General features: G+C 38.3%; 1 protein-coding gene across 1 annotated transcript in view; it reads left to right on the top strand.

The window, feature by feature from the left end:
* SLC4A4 (solute carrier family 4 member 4) overlaps positions 1 to 25008 on the top strand; it is a 347265-nt gene that overhangs the window by 186044 nt on the left and 136213 nt on the right. Inside the window, exon 7 of the mRNA XM_060148054.1 lies at positions 14854 to 14930. Coding sequence (XP_060004037.1) covers positions 14854 to 14930 — 77 coding nt within the window. The remainder of the gene's footprint in view (positions 1 to 14853; positions 14931 to 25008) is intronic.

Genomic DNA, 25008 nt, shown 5'->3' with positions numbered 1-25008 from the left:
TTACCTTGTCAGAAAAGGATATTGGCTTCCCTACCCTTCCTTGGCCCTCTCCTCACCAATTTTACTTTCAGATTTCTGTCACTGGTACTTCTATTTATTGTAAATATTGGTTAGATTTACATCCTTGTTAACTAGAAATACATTCTATGCTTTATCAGTTGAATCTAAAGTCAGAAATTCATAAATAATATTTATATTATTATGACAATATGAAAATAATTTAAAGCTATACCATGGGTTATAATTACATTTTCTGTCTTGTACAGTTTTTTTTTTTAACCTGGAGTTTTAAATTGCATTTTTTTTTCAAATTACCTATTGTTACTGTATTCCCAAGCTCTTTCAATACGTCAATGGCACTAATAAACCCTGTAGATACTTCCTTCTCACAGGTCCCTCCCTCCTTGCTGTCTCCTCTCTACCCTACATTACCCTTCTGCTCCATAAGACACCATTGCCCCCAGACCTGCTGCACAGCTGTTCTTCTGGCATTTACTTTCATTGCTCTCCTGAGTTGGAGACCATGTATCTCTTTTTCTTAGTTTATTTTTTCATTTTTCCAAATTGCATTTCAAGTGACTTTGTATGAAAGGACATATAAAGGTTGACATTTTTTAGGGTTTTTTTTTTGGCCAAAAGTTTCCTTATTATTTTTCACACTTGATTGATAGTTTGGATCAGTATAGTAATGTAGGTTGAAAATAATTTTTCTTCCAGAACTTTGAAAGCATAATTCCATTCTCTTCTTCCATTTTGTGTTGCTTAAGAGAATTCCAAAGTGCAATTCTTACTGCTTTTCTCTCTAGATAGGAAATTTTAGGGTAGTCTCTTCGTTCTTGGTGTTGTGAAGTGTTGTAATGATTCATTTACATACAGATACATACAGCTGGATTTTGTGAGTGTGTGGTTTGTTTTGTTTATTTTTCCGTAGGGACCCTTGTGATGTGAACAAATATGTCCTTTATTTAGTTGTAGGATATTCTGTTTAATAATATTCTGTTTTTCATTTTCCTTCTTCTGGCTTAGTAGAACTCTTAATAGCCCTCCTAATTGGCCTTCTGGATTGATCCTCCGTACCTCTGATCTTTTATCTCATATTTTTTGGATCTTTTCCCCCTCGACCATTACTTCTTTGGAAGATTTGCTTGATTTTATTTTCTAACCCATGTATATATACATATGTTGCAATCATATATAGTCTTTAAAAGTATAACTCTAAAGCATTTTCCTTGTTCTGTTTTTCTTAACATCCTATCCATGTTTTATGGATATAATATCTTGTCAAATCTCTCACAAACCAGTAAGAATTTTTATTTAAATGTTCTAAATTGTAATTCTTTTACTGAAGTTGTGGTGTTTTGGTTTTGTGTGGGTGTGTGTGTTTTAGTCTTGGGCTTCCTCTCTTAAACGTCTGATGATTCTCAATTGTCCATTTGTATTTAAGTAAGAGGATTTGTTTTAGAGTGAGCAGGAAATGTCATCCTGAGGTGTCCCCTAAATTCTAGAATTCAGAAGACTTTGCTGTGAGGTGCAAACTCCTGCACTGATTGCCTGGTCTTTTCTGAATCTCTCTGCAGCAGAGAGCCCTGTGGTGCCTCAGCTGCTGGGTGTGCTGCCCACTGGGGTCGTAGTAAACTTTTGGCATATTGACTTTCCAAGAACTCAGCCATTTTTGCTTGCATCTTACTTGGGCCTCCATTGTACTTGGTCTCTTCCAGTGTGGCACTTCTTCAGGGTTTTGCATGGAAGACCCCTTTTTTGACTCCATACCTTTCTGTGTGTATTTTACACTGCCATTTCTATATAGTGCAAATAGTATCAGGGTCTAATACTCTTATCTGTTCTTTTTCTTCTAGAAAGTTTTTGAAATCTCTTGTCTCTGTTGTTCTTCTACCAGTTCTTTTAATTGATATGGTTTTACTTTTTGGTTTTCACTACTTTTTAACCTATTGTTTTAAAAGTATCTAGGAAGGGAGAGGGATAAACTCATTTGCCAAGTTATATACTTAGTTGAACTGGTAGCCTTCTTAAATTGTTTTAAATTTAGACACTTCATCAATTCAGAGAATTTCTCCATTAATCTGACTTAGTGAAATTTTACTATATCTTGGATCAGGTATTAATGTATAGATTCAAGAGAGTAGGCCCAAATTAGGAAATCAGACACTGGTATCTGTGCTTGGAATGATGTGGCTGCGGGGACCTATTGAAATTCCTCAACTTGGCCTAAGGGCATTTAGTAAAATCACTTTGGTTCAATGCCTTTTTGGAATGAAGGCAGTGAGATGTTTGTTTTGTTCTGTCATAAACTTCCATCAGTCTTTCTCACTTACCCTTTTACTGACTAGCACAGTCTTGCGATGGCATTGTTCTTTTCTTTTTCTATTTTCATGAGATAAGGTCAAAAATTATTTTATGTACTTCCACCTATATTCTTTAGACAGAATAACTTTTGGTTCATAGTATTATATTGTGCGTGTGTGCGTGCACAGGTGACACACAAAGAGTTACAAATACTGTATGTGATCACAAGGACCACAGATTCCCTGAAGTCCTTTATGGGGACTTTCCTATTTTAATAAATTTTCTAGTCCTTGTTTGTTTCTGAACTTTTTTCCTCAGCTGAGTAGAGATTTTTAAAATGTTATGTGTATGTGTGTGTTGTGTGTGCACAGAAAGGGAATGAAATGCCTTTTAAAAATTAAACTCCTATTTTAGATCATAATAAAAATTAAATATCATGTGCAATATTATTAGAATGGGAGTCACTAGGGTTAGAGCATTTTGCTTTTGATGGTTGAAATTTGAAAAGACTTATAAGAGATGAATGTTGCATATTTGACATTGAGATGTCTAAGACCTAACGTTGAATCTTGGGAAAAGTCCACAGAGTAGTTCAGAAAATTCAAAAACAGGAGAGAATAGGATCAAGGAAGTTGAGGATGGGTAGATTACAAAGGGCCACGTGGACAGCAGAGGTCTCAAAATAATAGAGAATGGTCTTTAAGAAAGAGAATAGTCTTTGTGTTTGCTCTGCTCTGGTCTGGCCTCTGCACACTTCCAGCTCTCTCTATAAGGATGTCTTCTCCATCATCCTTACCCCGTATATTAGGGATGACTTCAGCTTTTGATTAGAGCTTGACCCAACTACTTTGATAGTTATCTGGATCTTTTGATGTATTCTTCCTTTCTCCAAATTTGCTTTACTTTCCAAGCTGATCACTTTCTTTGAGTTATTTCTGTTCCCCCAGACTTTTCTCTTCCCAAGCCTCTCCTTTCCTTTCAGTGAGGTCGTGACACCTTCTCGTATTTCTCCTCTCATTCTCATCTGATTCTTCTTGCACACGGGGTTTCCTATTCTCCCTTTCATTGCTTCTTACCTCTGTTCCCACTGCTGACTGACTGACAGGCTGTTACCCAGTTTGGCAGGGCCTTTCCATTCTGTTAGTTCTGGGCCAGCTACAAACTTCTTCCTTATTTACTCTAAGGCTTTCCAAGTCTAAAGTTTCTTGGAGTGTGCACACAGCATCTCCCTCCATAGGAAATAGAGTTTGAACAGTAGTGTTTATAGTAGTAACTCCAAATGGAAGTAAAATGATACCCAGTTGCTATTATTCATTCATTCACAAATATTTATTAAGTGCCACTAGTGCCAAGCTCTGAGGCTATAACTGTGAGCAACACAAACCAAGGGCCTTGGCTCTGGACTCTTGGAGTTTATATTATATTAAATTATGAACAAACAAACAACAGAAATCCTCTAAATAAAACAAAATAATTAAAAATTGTACAAGCGAAAATATCCAAACTGATTTTCTGTTAGTTATGAAATTCTTTCAAAGAGCTCTTTCTGGTAATATTTTAAACTTTCCTTAGTCATATATATATATATATATATATATATATATATATATATATATATATATTTTTTTTTTTTTTTTTTTTTTTCCGGTATGTGGGCCTCTCACTGCTGTGGCCTCTCCTGTTGCGGAGCACAGGCTCCGGACGCGCAGGCTCAGCGGCCATGGCTCACGGGCCCAGCCGCTCCGCGGCATGTGGGATCCTCCCAGACTGGGGCACAAACCCGTGTCCCCTGCATCGGCAGGCGGACTCTCAACCACTGCACCACCAGGGAAGCCCCCTAATATTTATATTTTAAATATTTCTGTATTTTATTTAGAGGTGGGCAATGACACTGGGTTGGAGGTCTTGATGACATGCTTATTTTTAAATTATTTTTGGTGGGGACAGCTCTTGATGGTCTGTCGCTATGGAAGACTAGGAAACTGATCTGACAAAATGCAAGCTTATCCCAGCCATTCCTTCTAGACTTCTCAGTCAAACTCATTGTGAGTATCCCAAGTGATTTATTCTCCTTGTTGCATTATATTCCTGTTTTTCGTGGTTGAAATTGGAAGAAATTGCAGTTGGAGTACCTTGAAAGGTACAAAACTAATACAGAAATAATGGAGAATTGGCTGTATGTACATTGTGGAATTTTACAGACACCTTGGCTATGACTATGAATTAGGACATTCAGAAGCATGTGGCATTATTGCTTTTATAATTACTTTGCTATTGCTTTTAGCATCCTTTCTTCTTTGTCACAGAGCTGTGGTTTGGGGCTACTATTTAATCACTCTGGCAAGCAGATTAGCTAAGTTCAATCTTTTTCTCCTTTTCTTTATGAAAATGAAAAAGTAAAGATATGCAAACTCCATCTTTGGGAACAGCTAAATTGGAAACCAAGAACATTTCTGCCTTAAGCATCCTTGGTGGTTTTATATTGCATGTAATTGGCATGGAAATAGAATATATTCTTTGCGGTTATACATTATATTTTCTCTTCATTAGAAATGATGATGTTTGTATGTTTATTTATGTAAATAACAGAGAGAGACCCACCCTCCCCCAGAGGTAATGGGATTGGTATTATGAGATACAGATTGAAATTACAGTTTTACCACTTGCTGTGTGATCATGAACTTAACCTCCTTGAAGTTCATTTTATGTATAAAGTGGTAATAATAATACTAATCTCAAAGTGTTTATGTGAGGATTAAGTAAGATAATGTAAGTTAACGTACTTATACTCAAAAAGATGAGTTGACCCTTAATCTTAGGTATACACATTTTCTAGTAGATTTGTTATGTCAACAAAGGGGGAAAAGAGTATCAATGAGTCAGTGGGGGTACAGAGAATATATTGTATAGGCTTATTATAAGGGTATGATATGGGGGGTCAGTTTATGTGCATTGCATGGCATACATGTTTACATTTTTACCCAATATGTACACATACAAGTATCATCACCTTTCTATGCTGTACATTCTCTTCACTCCTTTTTATTGTATATAATAGATACAATTGCAAAGGACTTTATGAATTGCTACATGTGTGCTAAAGAATAGCAATGATTTTCAAACTTAGTACAGAATGCAATTAATGTTTATAGAAGACAGTATGTACCTGCCAAGTGGGTACTTTGAAAATGAAATTGTTTTTGATTGTGTGAAACTGCTTGAAAATGTACTTCTCAAAATCTTTCTTTTTCTTATGGCCAGAATACAGTGATATAGAAATTAATTATGATTATACACTCGAGGCTGGTTCTTCTTCTTTTTCTTCTTTTTATAAAAATAAAATTTAAAGAAACAAAGTTTCGAGATTGGTTCAAAATGGTGGAGTAGAAGGACGTGCTCTCATTCCCTCTTATGAAAGCACCGGAATCACAACTAACTGCTGAACAGTCATTGACTGGAAGACACTGGAACTCACCAAAAAAGATACCCCACATCCAAAGACAAAGGAGAAGCCACAATGAAACGGTAGGAGGGGCCCAATCACAATAAAATCAAATCCCATAACTGCTGGGTGGGTGACTCACAAACTGGAGAACACTTATAACACAGAAGTCCACCCACTGGAGTGAAGGTTCTGAGCCCCACGTCAGGCTTCCCAGCCTGGGGGTCCGGCAACGGGAGGAGGAATTCCCAGAGAATCAGACTTTGAAGGCTAGCGGGATTTGATTGCAGGACTTTGACAGGACAGGGGAAATAAAGACTCCACTCTTGGAGGGCACACACAAAGTAGTGTGCGCATCAGGACCAAGGGGAAGGAACAGTGACCCCATGGGAGACTGAACCAGACGTACCTGCTAGTGTTGGAGGGTCTCCTGCAGAGGCGGGGGTGTGGTTGTGTCTCACTGTGAGAACAAGGACATTGGCAGTAGAAGTTCTGGGAAGTACTCCTTGGTGTGAACCCTCCCAAAGTCCACCAATAGCCCCACCAAAGAACTCAGGCAGGCTCCAGTGTTGGGTCACTTCAGGCCAAACAACCAACAGGGAGGGAACCCAGCCCCACCCATCAGCAGACAAGCAGATTAAAGTTTTACTGAGCTCTACTCACCAGAGCAACACCCAGCTCTACCCACTACCAGTCCCTCCCATCAGGAAACTTGCACAAGCCTCTTCCATAGCCTCATCCACCAGAGGGCAGACAGCAGAAGCAAGAAGAACAACAATCCTGCAGCCTGTGGAACAGAAACCACATTCACAGAAAGATAGACAAGATGAAAAGGCAGAGGGCTATGTACCAGATGAAGGAACAAGATAAAACCCCCAGAAAAACAAATAAATGAAGTGGAGATAGGAAACTTTCCAGAAAAAGAATTCAGAATAATGATAGTGAAGATGATCCTGAACCTTGGAAAAAGAATGGAGGCAAAGACTGAGAAGATGCAATAAATGTTTAAGAAAGACCTAGAAGAATTAAAAAACAAACAAACAGAGATGAACAATACAATAACTTAAATGAAAACTACACTAGAAGGAATCAATAGCAGAATAACTGAGGCAGAAGAATGGGTAAGTGACCTTGAATACAGAATGGTGGAATTCACTGCTGTGGAACAGAATAAAGAAAAAAGAATGAAAAGAAATGAAGACAGCCTAAGAGACCTCTGGGACAACATTGAATGCAACAACATTTACATTATAGGGGTCGCAGAAGGAGGAGAGAGAGAGAAAGGACCCAAGAAAATATCTGAAGAGATTATAGTTGAAAACTTCCATAACATGGGAAAGAAAATAGCCACCCAAGTCCAGGAAGCACAGAGAGTCCCATACAGGATAAGCCCAAGGAGAAACACGCCGAGACACATAGTAAGCAAATTGGCAAAAATCAAAGACAACGAAAAATTATTGAAAGCAGCAAGGGAAAAATGACTAATAACATACAAAGAACCTCTCATAAGGTTAACAGCTGATTTCTCAGCAGAAACTCTACAAGCCAGAAGGGAGTGGCATGACATATTTAAAGTGATGAAAGGGAAGAACCTACAACAAAGATTACTCTACCTAGCAAGGATCTCATTCAGATTCGATGGAGAAATCAAAAGCTTTACAGATAAGCAAAAGCTAAGAGAATTCAGCACCACCAAAACAGCTCTACAACAAATGCTAAAGAAACTTCTCTAAGTGGAAAACACAAGAGAAGAAAAGGACCTGCAAAAACAAACCTAAAACAATTAAGAAAATGGTAATCGGAACATACATATCAATAATTACCTTAAATGTGAATGGATTAAATGCTCCAACCAAAAGACACAGGCTTGCTAAATGGATACAAAACAGGACCCATATATATGCTGTCTACAAGAGACCCACTTCAGACCTAGGGACACATACAGACTGAAAGTGAGGGCATGGAAAAAGATATTCCATGCAAATGGAAATCAAAAGAAAGCTGGAGTAGCAATACTCATATCAGATAAAATAGACTTTAAAATAAAGAATGTTACAAGAGACAAGGAAGGACACTACATAATGATCAAGGGATAAATCCAGGAAGAAGATATAACAATTATAAAGATATATGCACCCAACATAGGAGCACCTCAATACATAAGGCAACTGCTAACAGCTCTAAAAGAGGAAGTCAACAGTAACGCAATAATAGTGGGGGACTTTAACATCTCACTTACACCAATGGACAGATCATCCAAACAGAAAATTAATAAGGAAACACAAGCTTTAAATGACACAATAGACCAGAGAGATTTAGTTAATATTTATAGGACATTCCATCCCAAAACAGCACATTACACTTTCTTCTCAAGTGTGCATGGAACATTCTCCAGGATAGACCACATCTTGGGTCACAAATCAAGCCTCAGTAAATTTAAGAAAATTGAAATTATATCAAGCATCTTTTCTGACCACAATGCTGTGAGGTTAGAAATCAGTTACAAGGAAAAAAACCTAAAAGACACAAACACATGGAGGCTAAACAATACGTTATTAAATAACCAAGAGATCACTGAAAAAATCAAAGAGGAAATAAAAAAATACCTAGAGACAAATGACAATGAAAACTCGATGATCCAAAAGCTGTGGGATGCAGCAAAAGCAGTTCTAAGAGGGAAGTTTATAGCAATACAATCCGACGTCAAGAAACAACAAACAGCTCAACTAAGCAATCTAACCTTACACCTAAAGGAACTAGAGAAAGAAGAACAAACAAAACTCAAAGTTAGTAGAAGGAAAAAAATCATAAAGATCAGAGCAGAAATAAATGAAACAGAAACAAAGAAAATAGGAGCAAAGATCAGTAAAACTAAAAGCTGGTTCTTTGAGAAGATAAGCAAAATTGATAAACCGTTAGCCAGCCTCATCAAGAAAAAGAGGGATAGGACTCAAATCAATAAAAAATGAAAAAGGATAAGTTACAACAGACACCGCAGAAATACAAAGCATCCTAAGAGACTACTACAAGAACTCTATACTGATAAAATGGACAACCTGGAAGAAATGGACAAATTCTTAGAAAGGTATAACCTTCCAAGACTGAACCAGGAAGAAAGAGAAAATATGAACAGACCAGTCACAAGTACTGAAATTGAAACTGTGATTAAAAATCTTCCAACAAACAAACGTCCAGGACCAGATGGCTTCACAGGTGAATTCTATCAAACATTTAGAGAAGAGCTAACACCCATCCTTCTCAAACTCTTCCAAAAAATTGCAGAGGAAGGAGCACTCCCAAACTCATTCTATGTGGCCACCATCACCCTGATACCAAAACCAGACAAAGATACTACAAAAAAAGCAAATTACAAACCAATATCACTCATGAATATAGATGCAAAAATCGTCTACAAAATACTAGCAAACAGAATCCAACAACACATTAAAGGGATCATACACCATGATCAAGTGGGATTTATCCCAGGGATGCAAGGATTTTTCAGTATACGCAAATCAATCAATGTGCTACACCATATTAACAAATTGAAGAATAAAAACCATATGATCATCTCAATAGATACAGAAAAAGCTTTTGACAAAACTCAATACCCATTCATGATAAGAACTCTCCAGAAAGTGGGCATAGGGGGAACCTACCTCAACATAATAAAGGCCATATATGACAAACCCACAACAAACATCATTCTCAATGGTGAAAAACTGAAAGCATTTCCTCTAAGATCAGGAACAAGACAAGGATGTCCACTCTCACCACTCTTATTCAACATAGTTTTGGAAGTCCTAGCCATGGCAATCAGGGAAGAAAAAGAAATAAAAGGAATCCAAATTGGAAAAGAAGAAGTAAAACTGTCACTGTTTGCAGATGACATGATACTATTCATAGAGAATCCTAAAGATGCCACCAGAAAACTACTAGAGCTAATCAATGAATTTGGTAAAGTAGCAGGATACAAAATTAATGCACAGAAATCTCTTGCATTCCTATACACTAATGATGAAAAATCTGAAAGAGAAATTAAGGAAACACTCCCATTTACCACTGCAACAAAAAGAATAACATACCTAGGAATAAACCTATCTAGGGAGACAAAAGACCTGTATGCAGAAAACTCTAAGACACTGATGAAAGAAATTAAAGATGATACAAACAGTTGGAGAGATATACCATGTTCTTGGATTGGAAGAATCAATATTGTGAAAATGACTCTACTACCCAAAGCAATCTACAGATTCAATGCAATCCCTATCAAATTACCAGTGGCATTTTTTACGGAACTAGAACAAAAAATCTTAAAATTTGTGTGGAGACACAAAAGACCCCGAATAGCCAAAGCAGTCGTGAGGGAAAAAAACGGAGCTGGAGGAATCAGACTCCCTGACTTCAGGCTATACTACAAAGCTACAGTAATCAAGACAATATGGTACTGGCACAAAAACAAATATAGATCAGTGGCACAGGATAGAAAGCCCAGAGATAAACCCATGCACCTATGGTGAACTAATCTATGACAAAGGAGGCAAGGATATACAATGGAGAAAAGACAGTGTCTTCAATAAGTGGTGCTGGGAAAACTGGACAGCTCCATGTAAAAGAATGAAATTAGAACACTCCCTAACACCATACACAAAAATAAACTCAAAATGATTAAAGACCTAAATGTAAGACCAGACACTATGTAACTCTTAGAGGAAAACATAGGAAGAACAGTGTTTGACATAAATCACAGCAAGATCTTTTTGGATCCACCTTCTAGAGTAATGAAAATAAAAAGAAAAATGAACAAATGGGACCTAATGAAACTTAAAAGCTTTTGCACAGCAAAGGAAACTACAAACAAGATGAAAAGACAACCCTCAGAATGGGAGAAAATATTTACAAATGAATCAAGGGACAAAGGATTAATCTCCAAAATATATAAACAGCTCATGCAGCTCAATATTAAAAAAACAAACAACCCGATCCAAAAATGGGCAGAAGACCTAAATAGACATTTCTCCAAAGAAGACATACAGATGGCCAGGAAGCCCATGAAAAGCTGCTCAACAGCACTAATTATTAGAGAAATGCAAATCAAAACTACAATGAAGTATCACCTCATACCAGTTAGAATGGGCATCATCAGAAAATCTAAAACAACAAGTGCTGGAGAGGGTGTGGAGTAAAGGGAACCCTCTTGCACTATTGGTGGGAATGTAAATTGATACAGCCACTATGGAGAACAGTATGGAGGTGCCTTAAAAAACTAAAAATATAATTACCATATGACTCAGCAATCCCATTACTGGGCATATACTCAGAGAAAACCGTAATTCAAAAAGACACATGCACCCAAATATTCATTGCAGCACTATTTACAATAGCCAGGACATGGAAGCAACCTCAATGCCCATTGACAAATGAATGGGTAAAGAAGATGTGGTATATATATATATACAATGGAATATTACTCCGCCATAAAAAGGAATGAAATTGGGTCATTTGTAGAGACGTGGATGGATCTGGAGGCTGTCATTCAGAGTGAAGTAAATCAGGAAGAGGAAAACAAACATCGTATATTAACGTATATATGTGGAACCTAGAAAAATGATATAGATGAACTGGTTTGCAGGGTAGAAATTGAGACACAGACGTAGAGAACAAGCGTATGGACACCAAGGGGGGAAAGCCGCGGTGGGGTGGGGATGGTGGTGTGATTAATTGGGAGATTGGGATTGACATGTATACACTGATGTGTATGAAATGGATGACTAATAAGAACCTGCTGCATAAAAAAATAAAATTCAACAATAATAAATAAATAAACAAAGTTCCTTTGGACCGAGACCAGTGATGAGATGTTCATTCACCCTGGATATTAGATAGAAAAGGCCTATTAGTGGTAGCTTTGAGTAGGTGAATCATCACTTGCACAATAAGTAGTATGGTTTGGGGTAGGCTTGTATTTCACCTTTTTGTTACAAGGTGACATTTGCCTCTGCTACCCCCACTCACTCAAGATTGCAGTATAATGAGTTCACATCATAGGTTAAAACTCTAGAAAGCACTGACTTATCCTGACAATGTGTCTTGTTGACTGTTAGGTGCAAAATATCCACAGTAGAACATTGTTAGGGTCCTGTTGTGTAAGTTTCCCAGGTTTGCTAAAGTGCCACACGGAAATTTCTGATTCCCAGATATAATCTGGTTTGTAATATCTTGTCCTTGTCTTCTTTGATTTGGTTGATATGTTTCTGGAAAAGTCTGATTAAACAGTGAGTTCTGTTAACAAAGTTATTTATTTGACTGTGTAGGCGAGGATTTAGAGGAAGGGCCATGTGTGATCTTTTTGTGTGTGTTTATGTGGCAAGGATGCTAACTTAATGATTTGCTTGAGATATGATAGTTTGGAGCAGTGGCTTGGAGGAGGACAAGTTTATCAGAGCTACCTCTCTTGCTACATCAAGTTATATGTTTCTTTCAATTCAGTTCTGACCCGGACACAGCCTCCGGTTAAGATAACTGATTTATGTAGAGCAGTGGTTCTCCAACTTTAGCTTGCTTCAAAATCATTTCAAAGGTTTGTTAAAACCCACCTTGCTAGACCCCTTGCCCAGAGTTTGATATAGTTGGTCTGGGGTGAGTTCCAAGAATTTACATTTCTAACACGTGCTCAGGTGATGCTGATACTGCTGGTCTGGGAACAACACTTTGGCCACCACTGATTTAGAACATTGGGAAGCTTTTGTCCCTGGTTCAGGGTGTTGCAGGGTAGGGGTGGAGAGTTTGATAGGGAGGGAGATGGGAAAAGATGCAAGAATGCGGATCATCTTGCTTAAGGTTTACCTAAAAGTGTTGACTTCTGAATTCTTTCAGTGTAGTACAAAGTTAAACATCAGTGAAGCTGTTAATATTACTTTTATTAATGAGAATCAGATAAGGTTGGGAGGAACAATAGATGTGATTGTTTCTTAACCTTGGCCTCCTCTTCCCCATCTGGTTCCTGCAACTTCCTTATCCCTGTGCCTCCCTACTCCCCCATATAGTACAAATATAGATAGCCATCCTATAACTGTCTTTCAGAAATGAGAGAAATGAGACAGTATATGAGGCTTCTTGGAAAAGTTGTGACATCAGTTAGGATTACCATTATAATGGAAACTTTATTCATTTGGCTTCTACTTATTCATATTTTGCAGCAATTAGGACAGTGCTTGAGTTGAAATGTACCTTTGTAGTATTTATAAAGAATTTCCAAAGCAAATCAGGGAGTTTAGAATATTGCCCAGGAAATTTAAATTACTTAATGAAAAATTGCTTTCAAATTCATTTCAGTATTGCTGCTTATGTACAATTGATTTAATAATTAGAAATCAATCTCATCTATTCATTTACATAAGTTGCTTTTAACTTATGATTAAGGATTTGCTAAGACTTCATTGCACTAAGAATATCTAGTTCAGACTTTTATGCAGGTAGAATTTTCACTCATTTAGTCCAAAAGACTAGTTTTATTTTCTAATGTAAAGTATAAAATTGTATGTACTCATCATTTCCTTAGTTTCAAGCCCAGCATTATTTGGAGGCATTCTTGTTTGGGCCTGGTGTCTTGGTGTCTTTTGTATTGAGTGGACACTAGCAACCTAGTACGTGGTTCAGAGAAGAGAATGTGGCTTTCAAAGAGCTTCTTTTAATTTTGCTCATAAAGCAGTTTTTCACATGTTACTTTCCTTTGAAGAATGCCCTGTGCTCAGATTTTCCTAGAATAAAACATCCTACCAGGTAAAGTGTTTAAGAGATCTAGGCCATGCTTACTCAATGAAATGCAGCAGAGTGGAAAATATCCTGTTTTGCCAACTCAAGAAAATTGATCTAGTAGTTAAAGACAATTATATTATTTAAAGAGCTGCTGTTATATAGACGTTAAATTATTAGGGGGTAGATTTGAGTCTCTTGCAAAATTATGTGTAGAAGGTTTGGTCTGAAGGAATGGAAATCTGTAATCTAAAGAATTATGTGGAAGTAAATGTGAAGCTGTGTTCGAACCTTGATGCTTGTTTTTCAACCCTTGTCCTCTTGGTGTGAAGACCAGCCTGAGTCAGATCACAGGGGATTAAATGGTGAACCCATTACTCAGCACCCTGCGGGGGGGGGGGCGGTTAAACACCCTGGCTTTGAAGAATTACTCTTTTGCTTAGTAAGCCTGGAAATTTCAGGTTCACCTGCAGAATGAAAGCTCAGTATTTTGTTGATTAACCAGTCTATTTGAAAATGGTCTATCCCTCTTCTAGATGTCCCTCCTCTCTGTTCTCATATAACCATGTCTGAAGTCACTGGCTGGATTGCCAATGGATTTTACCTGCGGCAGCTTTACAGCTGGGGAGCTTGGTTCCCATGGAGTATTCCTGATGAAATCCGTCGCTTGACTTGAATAAGAAGTTTGGCGTGTTAAGGGGAAGAAGGGATACACTTACTTTAGTCTGGCAAATGGGAATGCAGGAAATAAGGGGAGCTGTGATAACACTGCTTTGAGGCAAAGAATGGGGATTCTGGATCAGATGCCCATTACGGAGAAATATTCTTGATCAAAGTGTTAGGCAGAGAATGGAGTGCAGATGGCTTTTTGGGTTGATCAGAGCAAGTGGTGCCCTAGGAAGGACTGCAGAGGCTGGGGGAGAGGAGGTCCAGGCCTTTTTTTCCCCTGGCGCTGGCTGTACTGAGATGAGGAAAAAGCCCATCTCTATAGGCAATAGAAATAGGTAGATTAGGATGTGTGTAAAGGGCCGTAACAAAAGGCAAACCAAAAACAGGAGTGAGTTTATTTTTATGCTTATTGTTTTACACATTTCTTTGAAAGTTTAACTTATCATGAAATGGAGCCAGAAGACTTAAAGAAAGTATTTGGGATTTTATACATTTTTCATTTAACCATGTTAGTGCTCTAAACTAACTTTTCAACTCTGGAAACCTGTTCAGGAGAATCCTAATGTAGCTTAAACATCATCACCATTCCCATCGTCATCTACTAGTGGTCATGAAATGTACAACCAAACTCTTTGTGTTGTTAACAGGAAGTCTTTAATTAGGGTTCACTTCTGTTTTTCCAGGTAGCCCAGCCATGGCCCACAGGAATCTGACTTCTTCCAGTCTGAATGACATCTCTGATAAACCAGAGAAGGACCAGGTAAGCAAAGAATTCCTGCTTCTTTGCAATGTAAGACTAAATGTATATCTAGAAGATGCTGGGAAAAGATTAGAAATGATGGTCCTCTAACTTAAAATGAACCAACATGTGTAGATTGTTTTGTTTTGTTTTGTTTTTTTCACTTTCTCTGAGGGAAGGGGAAGCAGTGTGTGAAGGGATTTGAAGTTCAGAAGATAAGAGTCTCTACTCCAACTCTTATAGATGAATTCACTTGGGCAGTTTAAATCTTGGAGCTACAGTTCTCTTAGCTTTAAAATAGTAATACTAATTCCTACCTCAAGTTTATTGTGATGGTTAAATAAGATGATTTGTGGAAAAAACTGGTTTGGTAAACTGTGAAGGGCTAGGAAATGCTGGCGGTTGTTAACTTTGAGGGGATATTTCAGGCAAAGGTAATGACAGTCTTGTTAGCTGTATGTTTGTCTATTAAAGCATATAGGAAGTAACCTATTTGAAATGAAAAGTAATTAGGTTTTGAATCTCGATTTGCTTTCTTTTAAAAAGAATATGGTAGAAACTGGTCTATTTTCCTAGTTGGGTGGGTATCTGGGCTTGAAACTAGTAGAAAATGGTGACTGGGTATAATTTTGCACTTTACATTAAAAAATGAAATGAGTTATTTGGACTAATTGGTTGAAAATTCTACCTGAATAAAGAAATCTGAATTATGTATTTCTAAGACAATGAAGCCTTGTTTACAACAATGTTCTTCTTTAACTGACAGAGGTTTTTTAGACCTTGGTGAACTCTCAAAAGTGCAGGGAAGGTGAAATTATGTTCTTTCTTGTGAAATGGCTTTTGGATTCTTTCTTCCTTCTCCTTTTAAACAACAGCACCCTAGTAGGGCCTTCATTATCTCAGAACAGATTGCTAGAAAAGCCTTGGGAATTAATCCTGTCCCCATTTTCTCCCAATTCAATACACTTTTCATATCATTGCTCTTATATTTCTCCCCTGGATCAAAAGCTTATAATGGCTTATATCAAGTGAAGTTCAGACTATCCCGACTTTTAAGATTCTCTGAAATCTGGTGTAATCTTTCTCATCGTAACTTACATGTGTTTCCCAGAAGAGAGACTCTGCTTTGGTTTGGCTTAATTACCTCCACCACTGCACTGAGATTAATTCTTGACTTTTACAGCTGCCCCCCCAACCTTAAATGCTAATATGGCTAGCTCTCCTCCCTACCATTGGCCTACCTCTTGAAATACTGTGGGAGAAGATCATTTATTTATTTATTGCTTCCTGGAGGCAGTTTACATTCACTTTTATTGTTTATTTTATTTTATTTTTAAAGAAATGTGTTTTTGTTTTTGTTTTTGTTTTTTGCGTTACGCGAGCCTCTCACTGCTGTTGCCTCTCCCGTTGCGGAGCACAGGCCCCGCGGCCATGGCTCATGGGCCTAGCCGCTCCGCGGCATGTGGGATCTTCCCGGACCGGGGCACGAACCCGTGTCCCCTGCATCGGCAGGTGGACTCTCAACCACTGCACCACCAGGGAAGCCCTTTTTAAAATTTATTTATTTTTTTAAAATAAATTTTTAAATTTTATTTAATTTTGGCTGCATTGGGTCTTCGTTGCTGTGTGTGGGCTTTCTCTAGTTGCGGCGAGTGGGGGCTACTCTTCGATGTGGTGCGAGGGCTTCTCATTGCAGTGGCTTCTGAGAAGATCATTTAAATATTGGATTCATTGGCAGGTTCATACCAGTAGTGAAAGGGAAACCTCAGTCTACTAGGACTTGTTGAGAATTTTCCTCAAAACTATTTTGTACATTTTGGCTCCCTACAGCATTTACCAAACGACATTCTGACCGTGAGATTTGCCAGGGGCTTGGATAAGGCAGAGTCAGGAATATCTGGTTGACACTTTTTCAGGAAGCCTTCTTTTACTGGGGACAGTTCTTGTCAGGAGTTTGTCAATTGCCGCTGGTAAATGCTGAGAGAAATTTCTTACCTTCTTGGGTGTCTTCATATCTGAGCATATGCAGAAGAAATTTGATGACTTATGATGTGTATTACATGAGATTTTGATTCCAGTGTTAGAAGAAATAGGTTAGAACATTATGATTTAGGGTGTTGATTTTGCTATTGATAAATGGAATATTTATAAATGGAATATTTCCTGCCATATTAATAAACAAAGGATGTCACAGTCATCAAGGATTGCAGCTCTCCATCGTGAGCCGGTGAGCCCTGAGGAAACTCAGGGCTGAAAAGAACACCTGCCATCTAGCAGCCAACAGACTCCCTAAGGTGAGTCCTGAGGAAACTCAGGATGTGAAAAAACAGGATCCTGGCCCCAGATAGCTGAGGCGCATATCAAAGGAATGATTTCAGTGAGCTCTGACTCTTGCATCGTCCCATATATAGAAAAGTGCTAAATTCCGTAACTTGAGATGTCTGGTTTTCTTTAATTAACAATAATCTTGTGACGTTCAGACTGCCTGCCCTTTGTTGCAAAACTCTTATATATCCTGGCTCCTCCCCCTGCCTCCTTGGAGCAGTTTCTCAGAGTTATCTGAAACTGCTGTCTCCCCGGCTGCAGTCCTCATTGTGCGACAGATAAAACTTAACTCGCAGCTCTCACATTGTGCATTTTTAAAGTCAACACTATAAAGCCTTTGTGGTCCTTAAAACCAGAATCTCTGATGCCTGTCACCGACATCTCATATTCATCAAGGTTCATGTGAAGATGAAACCAGGAAGATTTGATTCAGGAGGTTTGTTCTTTTTGTTTTCAAAGCCAGAAAATGTAGTTGATGAGTATATCATTATAAGAGCGACTGTCCTTCTTCATTTATCTAATACAATAGGCATAGCTCATCCAATGAGCCCTTCATTCCTCCAAAGAGAAAGAAACTCCATTCTTTGCTTCCCACCAAAAAGTTTGAAGAGAAGCTTTGTAATTGACCCATTCATCTCCTCTATAACTAAAGGTAGAGTACAAATTCAAACTAATTATTTCCTGTTTCTATACTTAACAATTTTATTAACTTCAAATACAAAAGCTCCTCGATCATTTTCGGGTGAGAAGAAGAAAATGGGCTTGCTAAGAAGATGAAGCCATGGCAAAAAAAACAAAACACACACACACAATAAACTGGGGCTTTTCTTTTTTAACCTGTTTTTTTCTCTGTCTGGTAGGGAAAAAAGGTTGCCAGGCTCAAATTTGTTTTGAAAAAGCTTTTATAATTAATTAGCCAATGTCCTGGAAATGATCTTGGCAGTAGTCAAACTTGTTCTGTATGCTTTTCCAAGTTGGCCCAAGAAACTTCCATCCAACTGGAACTGAAGTTTTCTGATTGATTATTCTGCCTGGATACAATTCGAATAGTTGCGATGGTGCCTCACAACTTCCTGGAGCTGTATAACTTCCCAGTAGCACAAGAAATGGTTTTCATGTTCAGAGATATGAAGAGGAGCAGAATTTCTCTTTCTGACAGCTACATAGTGACAAAATTCGAGGGCATGTTTTTTATAAGATTCTGTTTTGGGAAAACAGAAGAAACAAATCCGTGGACTGCACTTTCTCTCTCTGGCTGTGCCAAGCCTATGTACTTATGATTTCAGTAGCGGCTGCTTTATTGAGAAATAGCTCAAAATAGTTAACAGCAGAAGAAAGAGCATCGCCAAAATTTAGGTGATTCAATGCTTCAACAGTATTCCAACTTGGATGTTATATTTACTAAGCAAAAAACACCCGGGGAGAAGTAGATTTTTTAGAAAATACATCTGGAGCTCATCTACTTGTAAATGGACATAAATAATCTCCTCTATTTTGTTGCTATGGAGGATTTTTTTTCTTCTTTATCCAGTTATCTTCCCCAATTACCTTAGATTGATTTGTTTTTCTATCACCTTTTATTTCTTTTCTGTGCTTGAAAAAATTTACAACTGCCACGGGTGCTTATCAAATGCAGTGGGTTAGTTCTACTTTTCATGTGAGTATGGAATCAGCTATGAGGATAAGAAAATCTTATTATTTTACCTCATAGCTTTAACTCTTTGGAGGAAATACTGTGCTCAGTGGTACAATGACTTTTTTAAAGGGGCTCTTTTTCCTTTTCAAGATTATCAATAGGGCTTCCCTGGTGGCGCAGTGGTTGAGAGTCCACCTGCCGATGCAGGGGACACGGGTTCGTGTCCCAGTCCGGGAAGATCCCACATGCCGTGGAGCGGCTGGGCCCTTGTGAGCCTGCGCGTCCGGAGCCTGTGCTCTGCAACGGGAGAGGCCGCAACAGTGAGAGGCCCGCGTACCGCAAAAAAAAAAAAAAAAAGATTATCAATAATGTAATACCATCTCACAATTATATGACCAACCTTAAGTGAAATTGCAGTCTGTAGACTGTAGTGAATGCAGTAAATGTAGAAATCCCTTGAAGATTCTTAGAGAGACATTTGCGCTTATATAACCTTGTAACTTTTTATCTGGTTGTCGCTTCCCTGATACTCGTTATTTAGTCAGCTTATCGGAGAACCTATCCATTGGTGTCCTGGTGGAATTTGGCCTAAGGTTAATTTCTAAAGTGTATGGTAATCATTTTTCACACTATCTGTTGCCTGTTATCTTTAAATATACTTGGTTGTCTCAATATCTATTTTTGAAATCTTGGTCTTTTGTAGAGATAGACCTAAATTTAAATATTTTTGTCAGAGAGTAAGAGGATGAAATCAGTAATCCATGTAGAAGTTTGAAACTGCTCAGCCATGACTACCTTACAGTGAAATCTAGAAAGAAACATTTTGTGATTGAACGACCCCCTAACCTTTTCTTACATGTGTGTAATACAGGACTGAGTCAACTAAATTCAGCTGAGATGACTTTTTCATCGTTTTGATTTTCATCCTGAGGCTCACATACAGCTTCCCTTAGCATTCATAGCTATGTCATATTCACAGTGATGGAAGAGTACAATAGCACCTGCTATTCTCTTTCACGGCTCAGCCAGAAAACCCTCCGATTGGCATCGGTCACCGAGTGGTCTCACTCCATTACTCAGAGAAGACACAGTGGCAGAGAAGGGCTCGTATTTGCTGAGGTTATGATACTTGTCTTTAGCATCTTTTCAGGGCTCGCTGAAACACTGCTGTGTCAGGAAAGATCCAGATGGAATCGCATCTGTGAAAACCTGATAAGAAAGGCATGTTGTTGAGGAGGAGGTTACAGTCGTTAGGTGTCCTTAAGTCACTGCAGTATTGGTGACTGCAACTGGTAACTGTGGTTCAGTGGCTACAGCTTTCCTTTGGCCAGGAGTCCTTGATGGGAACTGGTGAAGCCATTGCAGTGGTTATCTGTGGAGCCCCTTTCCAAGGGGGTTAGCTTGCTGCTTAGATGAGTAACAAAACTGCCTTGTCCTTCCTTTTCCCTTTCTATAAGAAATTTGACTTTTTGTAGGTTCCTCCTCCCACCTTATGCTCTCTCCCATATTCCTTTTTTTTTTTTTTTTGCAGTACGCAGGCCTTTCACTGTTGTGGCCTCTCCCGTTGCGGAGCACAGGCTCCGGACGCGCAGGCTCAGTGACCATGGCTCACGCCCGGCCGCTTCGCGGCATGTGGGATCCTCCCGGACTGGGGCACGAATCCGTGTCCCCTGCATCGGCAGGTGGGCTCTCAACCACTGCGCCACCCGGGAAGCCCCAGGAGGACCTTTTAATTTTATTCTATGTTCAGTGAGACACTATTTTAGGAATTCTACCTGGAGAGTTGTGTGTTGTGATTTACACTGAAAAAAGATCACTGGGGATAGCATGTGATGAGATGGAGGAATTTGCTAATGTTTTGGATCATCTGGTGTTGTTCCTATAATTAAACATTGGATGAGCACCGCAGTGCATTAAACAGCTCAACAGACCCAATAGCCAATTTCTTAATGTGTTTGACATAGATGTCAAGACCTCATTCCTGTTGGCAAAGGGAGCTCTTCTGTTCCACTGAAGTATTGTAAGAAAGAAAATGAGTTTCCTAGTTAAAATATTTTCCATGCACTATTAGTTAGAATTAATAATTATTTAATTAATATTATTAAAAATATTTTAATGCACTAGAAATGGATGTAGGTCACCAAGAGTAGTGAGATTGAGCTTTTGAGTGATTATATCTGTTACCTGCAGTTCTCTTTTTGACGTCATGACTCATGAAACCCTCACCAGAGGTCTCTCTAAGGAACAGTGACAAGTGTCTTAGTCCTTATTGTTCCAAAAGGGGCATCGGAATGTGTAGGTGGAGGACAGAGCCGCCCCGTGGGGTCCTGAGCCACACTCTCACCGGTACCTGGGAAAATCGAACTCCAGGAGCACCGCAGGTTGTTCTGTATTCAACATTTAGCAAAAGGGATTGCAGGGTTTACATGTCTTAAATGGCATGTCTTATCTAGCATGATTTATGTTTGATGTCACTTTTTTCTCTTTCTAGTATGTAGCAGTCTGCCTGTATCCCAATGCCATAAATATACTTAGAATAGATTGCAGAGAGTAGTAGAATGCCATCAACAATTATCTTTAATGGATGTCTGCTCTCATGTCACACGTTACCTACCTCTGACCAGAACTTCATTTAAAAAAAAAAAACCACTTTTTTCCCCTTAGAAGTGACAAACCGGAAAGCAGCAGCACCTGTGGTAAACACCCTAAGGGCATGATTAAAAACCTTTATAATAATTCTAACTATAAACATGAACTCATTCTTTACTTTCTGTAGTAACATTTTATTATCTATGACATTTTTTAAACTTTAGTTTTTTCTGATTCATAATTATACAAAATTGCTGTAAAAATTCAAACAAAGGAAAAATGAATAAAACAGAAAGTGAAAGTTAACAAATTCTCACCCTCAATATAACTACTATTAGCAGGTTGATGTAGTCTTCTAGACTTTTTCTATGCATAAAAATGTATATACTTATTTATATAAAATACAAATGGGATCATATTGTTCTACAACTGGATTTTTAAAAAAACTAACGATACCACAGATATCTACCTTATTTTCCTTGAAGGCTATATGGTATACATGAATCATATTTTATTTAAATGGTCTTCTATTAATAGATAGTTACTTATTTTCATTTCTTTGCAGTTCGACAAACAGGCCTTTAAGAAATGCCCTCATTGTAACTTTTTTTTTTTTTTTGCATTCTTTCATGATTATTTCTGAAGGAGAAATTTTGTAAGTGCAATTGCTGGGTCACCATGTATTGCCAATTACCTCCTCAAGAGATTATATCAATTTGTGTCCTAGGTCTTTTAAACACTTTAATTAATCCTCCTCCACTGCTAGAATACTGTTTGCCAGTCAGATTTGAGTTTCTCCTTTCTGATTCATTCCACTAAAAGCTTAGCAACTCAGTTAACGTGAAAAGAATCACAGTCACTAGCATCTGCCTCCCAGCTCACTTTGGGGGCTTTTTTCAGAAGCTTAAAATATCAAGGCTAAAACTGGGTTTATTCTCCTGGTCTAATTGGATCTCTGAGCTGGCTAATCTGCCTATATTCTGAGGTAAGGAGGTGAAAAGTCCAGTGGTCGTAGACTTGGCCACCTGTATGTTTCTGATTGCTTCTGCTTAAGGAGAGGCTGTTCTCAGCTCTGAGAGAAATCCTTTGGCTTTGTGGGAATTTCCTTGGCAACCAAAAATGGCTTCCTCTTAAGAGCCCTTCTTGGTGGTCAGCATTTGGAACAAAAAGGAAAATCACAAGAAGAGTTGGACAAGTGTTCTCTTTGAAGCACTATCCAGCACATTTGCAGCTTGGCCCTGCATCTCCTTCCTCCCCAGTCCTCCACCCTCAAGAGAATTCTAAGTGAACTTACGTACATACTGTAAAGTTAGTTAAATGAAAAGTTTATACCTTTATTAGGAGCTTTGATGGAGTGTTTCATCTAGGATAATTGATAAAAAGATCAGCGAACCATTAATTACATGTTGGGAGATATTTGCAGATTTTTCTGCTTCCCTACTCCCCTTGCAACAGGGAGTCTCTGCAGAGTAGAGATACGAAGAGGCCAAGCCATGGGAGGAAGTTTTCCTTGCTCTTCTTCAGAAAGAGAAGGGCTTCCCCCTGTTTCCACGTCACTTGTCTGATTGATCCAGTGGCTAGTTGATTTATTTGCCTCTGTAGAATCTCATGACCTTATCAGTTGCCAGCAGAGCTCACTGATTTCTCCTGTTGTTACCACCAATCGTCTGGTTTCACTCCCTAGAACTGAACTGAAGTGAAAACAATCATACTTCTGTTTTCTCTGCCACCATGTTAAAATGGTAGCAGTAATTTTTTCTGCAATCCAAAAGCCAGTGGTTAATCATACCCAGTCGACATTACTGCCTATTCAGTGTTCTATGCATATGCATACAAGAGGCTAGAAACTAACCAAGTAATTTTAGAGGACGCCATTGTAAGTTCAGTATTAGCGGCACTGTTGATCATTCAGTGGCTCTGAGAGTATTGAGCCTGTTCTTTTATAAAGAATAAGTAATAATGACTAACATACATTGGACACTTTTTCACACTAGCACTTTGGTTGGTATTATCAACCCTGTTTTATATATTGGTAAACTTGAGGCACAAAGACATTAAGTAATTTTTTCCAAAGTTAAATAGCATCTAAGTGGTAGAGCTGCTTTCTGGCCCTGGAGCCTGTGCTCTTTATGAGTATGGTGAATTCTGCCTATTTGCATTATGGTCTTTTTTAGGTCCTAATCCCCAGGTGTCCAATTAATAGTTAGGTTAATAATAGTTAGACCTTAGGTTTGTCTTTGAGGCACACATTGTTCTGAATAGGCTAATCTACAGAATTGTTATTAAATAAACCAACAATTAAAAAATTCTTAAGGGTCTTATGGTGACTGGATGTTTCTGCTGCCACAGTGATTAAAAGACTTGGTGAATCAACTGTTTGTTTTGTGTCCATACTCTGAGTGGTATTGGTGGAGGTCAATGAGAAGAGGCTGATATAATAAAAATAAAGCATAAAATATGGTCTCAGATTATGAGTTTATATCTAGCTGGAGAGACCAAATAAACTGTGGTGCTGACAGTAAACTGCAGCAGGTCAGTGAAAGACAAGATAACTGTGTGGATTAGAACCATCAATCAAAGAGAAACGAGGGATTTTATTTTATTTTAGTTTTTTAAATTTTTAAAACATCTTTATTTGGAGTGTAACTGCTTTACAATGGTGTGTTAGTTTCTGCTGTATAACAAAGTGAATCAGCTATACATATACATACATCCCCATATCTCCTCCTTCTTGCATCTCCCTCCCACTCTCCCTATCCCACCCCTCTAGGTGGTCACAAAGCACCGAGCTGATCTCCCTGTGCTATGCGGCTGCTTCCCACTAGCTATCTATTTTACATTTAGTAGTGTATATATGTCCATGCCACTCTCTCACTTTGTCCCAGCTTACTCTTCCCCCTCAAGTCCATTCTCTACATCTGCGTCTTTATTCCTGTCCTGCCCCTAGGTTCTTCAGAACCTTTTTTTTTTGTTTTTAGATTCCATATATATGTGTTAGCATATGGTATTTGTTTTTCTGACTTACTTCACTCTGTATGACAGTCCCTAGGTCCATCCACCTCATTACACATAACTCAGTTTTGAAACGAGGGATTTTAGAAGCATCTTTCCATTTTAGAGAACGTAAATAACAGAAGATAAGAGCTTTAGCCAAATAAAGCATTCTTCCTTGGAGAAAGAGTTAGGTAGGAAATATGTGAAATAAATTGGAACGTAACTTTCTGCAGATTAACAATACAAGTGAATGACTTGATTTATCCAACAAATGGAAAATATTGTGACTTTTAAAATTCTTTGAATAATGGCCAGTAATCCCCCAAATTTGATGAAATACAACAGGGTTTCAATTAAAATTTATTTTTAAATTAGAGTTACCTGTAGAATTAGCAAAAGTAGATTAGATTAATTAGCCTGTTGACTTGTCCACGGACTATGGTGGATACTCACTTGATCTACAAAATTTTACCTGAACTTTGAGAAACACCCCATAGTCCCTTAACTTTCAGTTAAGGGAAAGTTCAGTTCAGTTCAGTATTTGTTCAGTATTTG

This window comes from Lagenorhynchus albirostris, chromosome 4 (genome assembly GCF_949774975.1).
Source record: "Lagenorhynchus albirostris chromosome 4, mLagAlb1.1, whole genome shotgun sequence".
NCBI classification, from domain to species: domain Eukaryota; kingdom Metazoa; phylum Chordata; class Mammalia; order Artiodactyla; family Delphinidae; genus Lagenorhynchus; species Lagenorhynchus albirostris.
The sequence above is the reverse complement of the archived record's forward strand: the minus strand, read 5'-3'. Positions and strand labels throughout refer to the sequence as shown.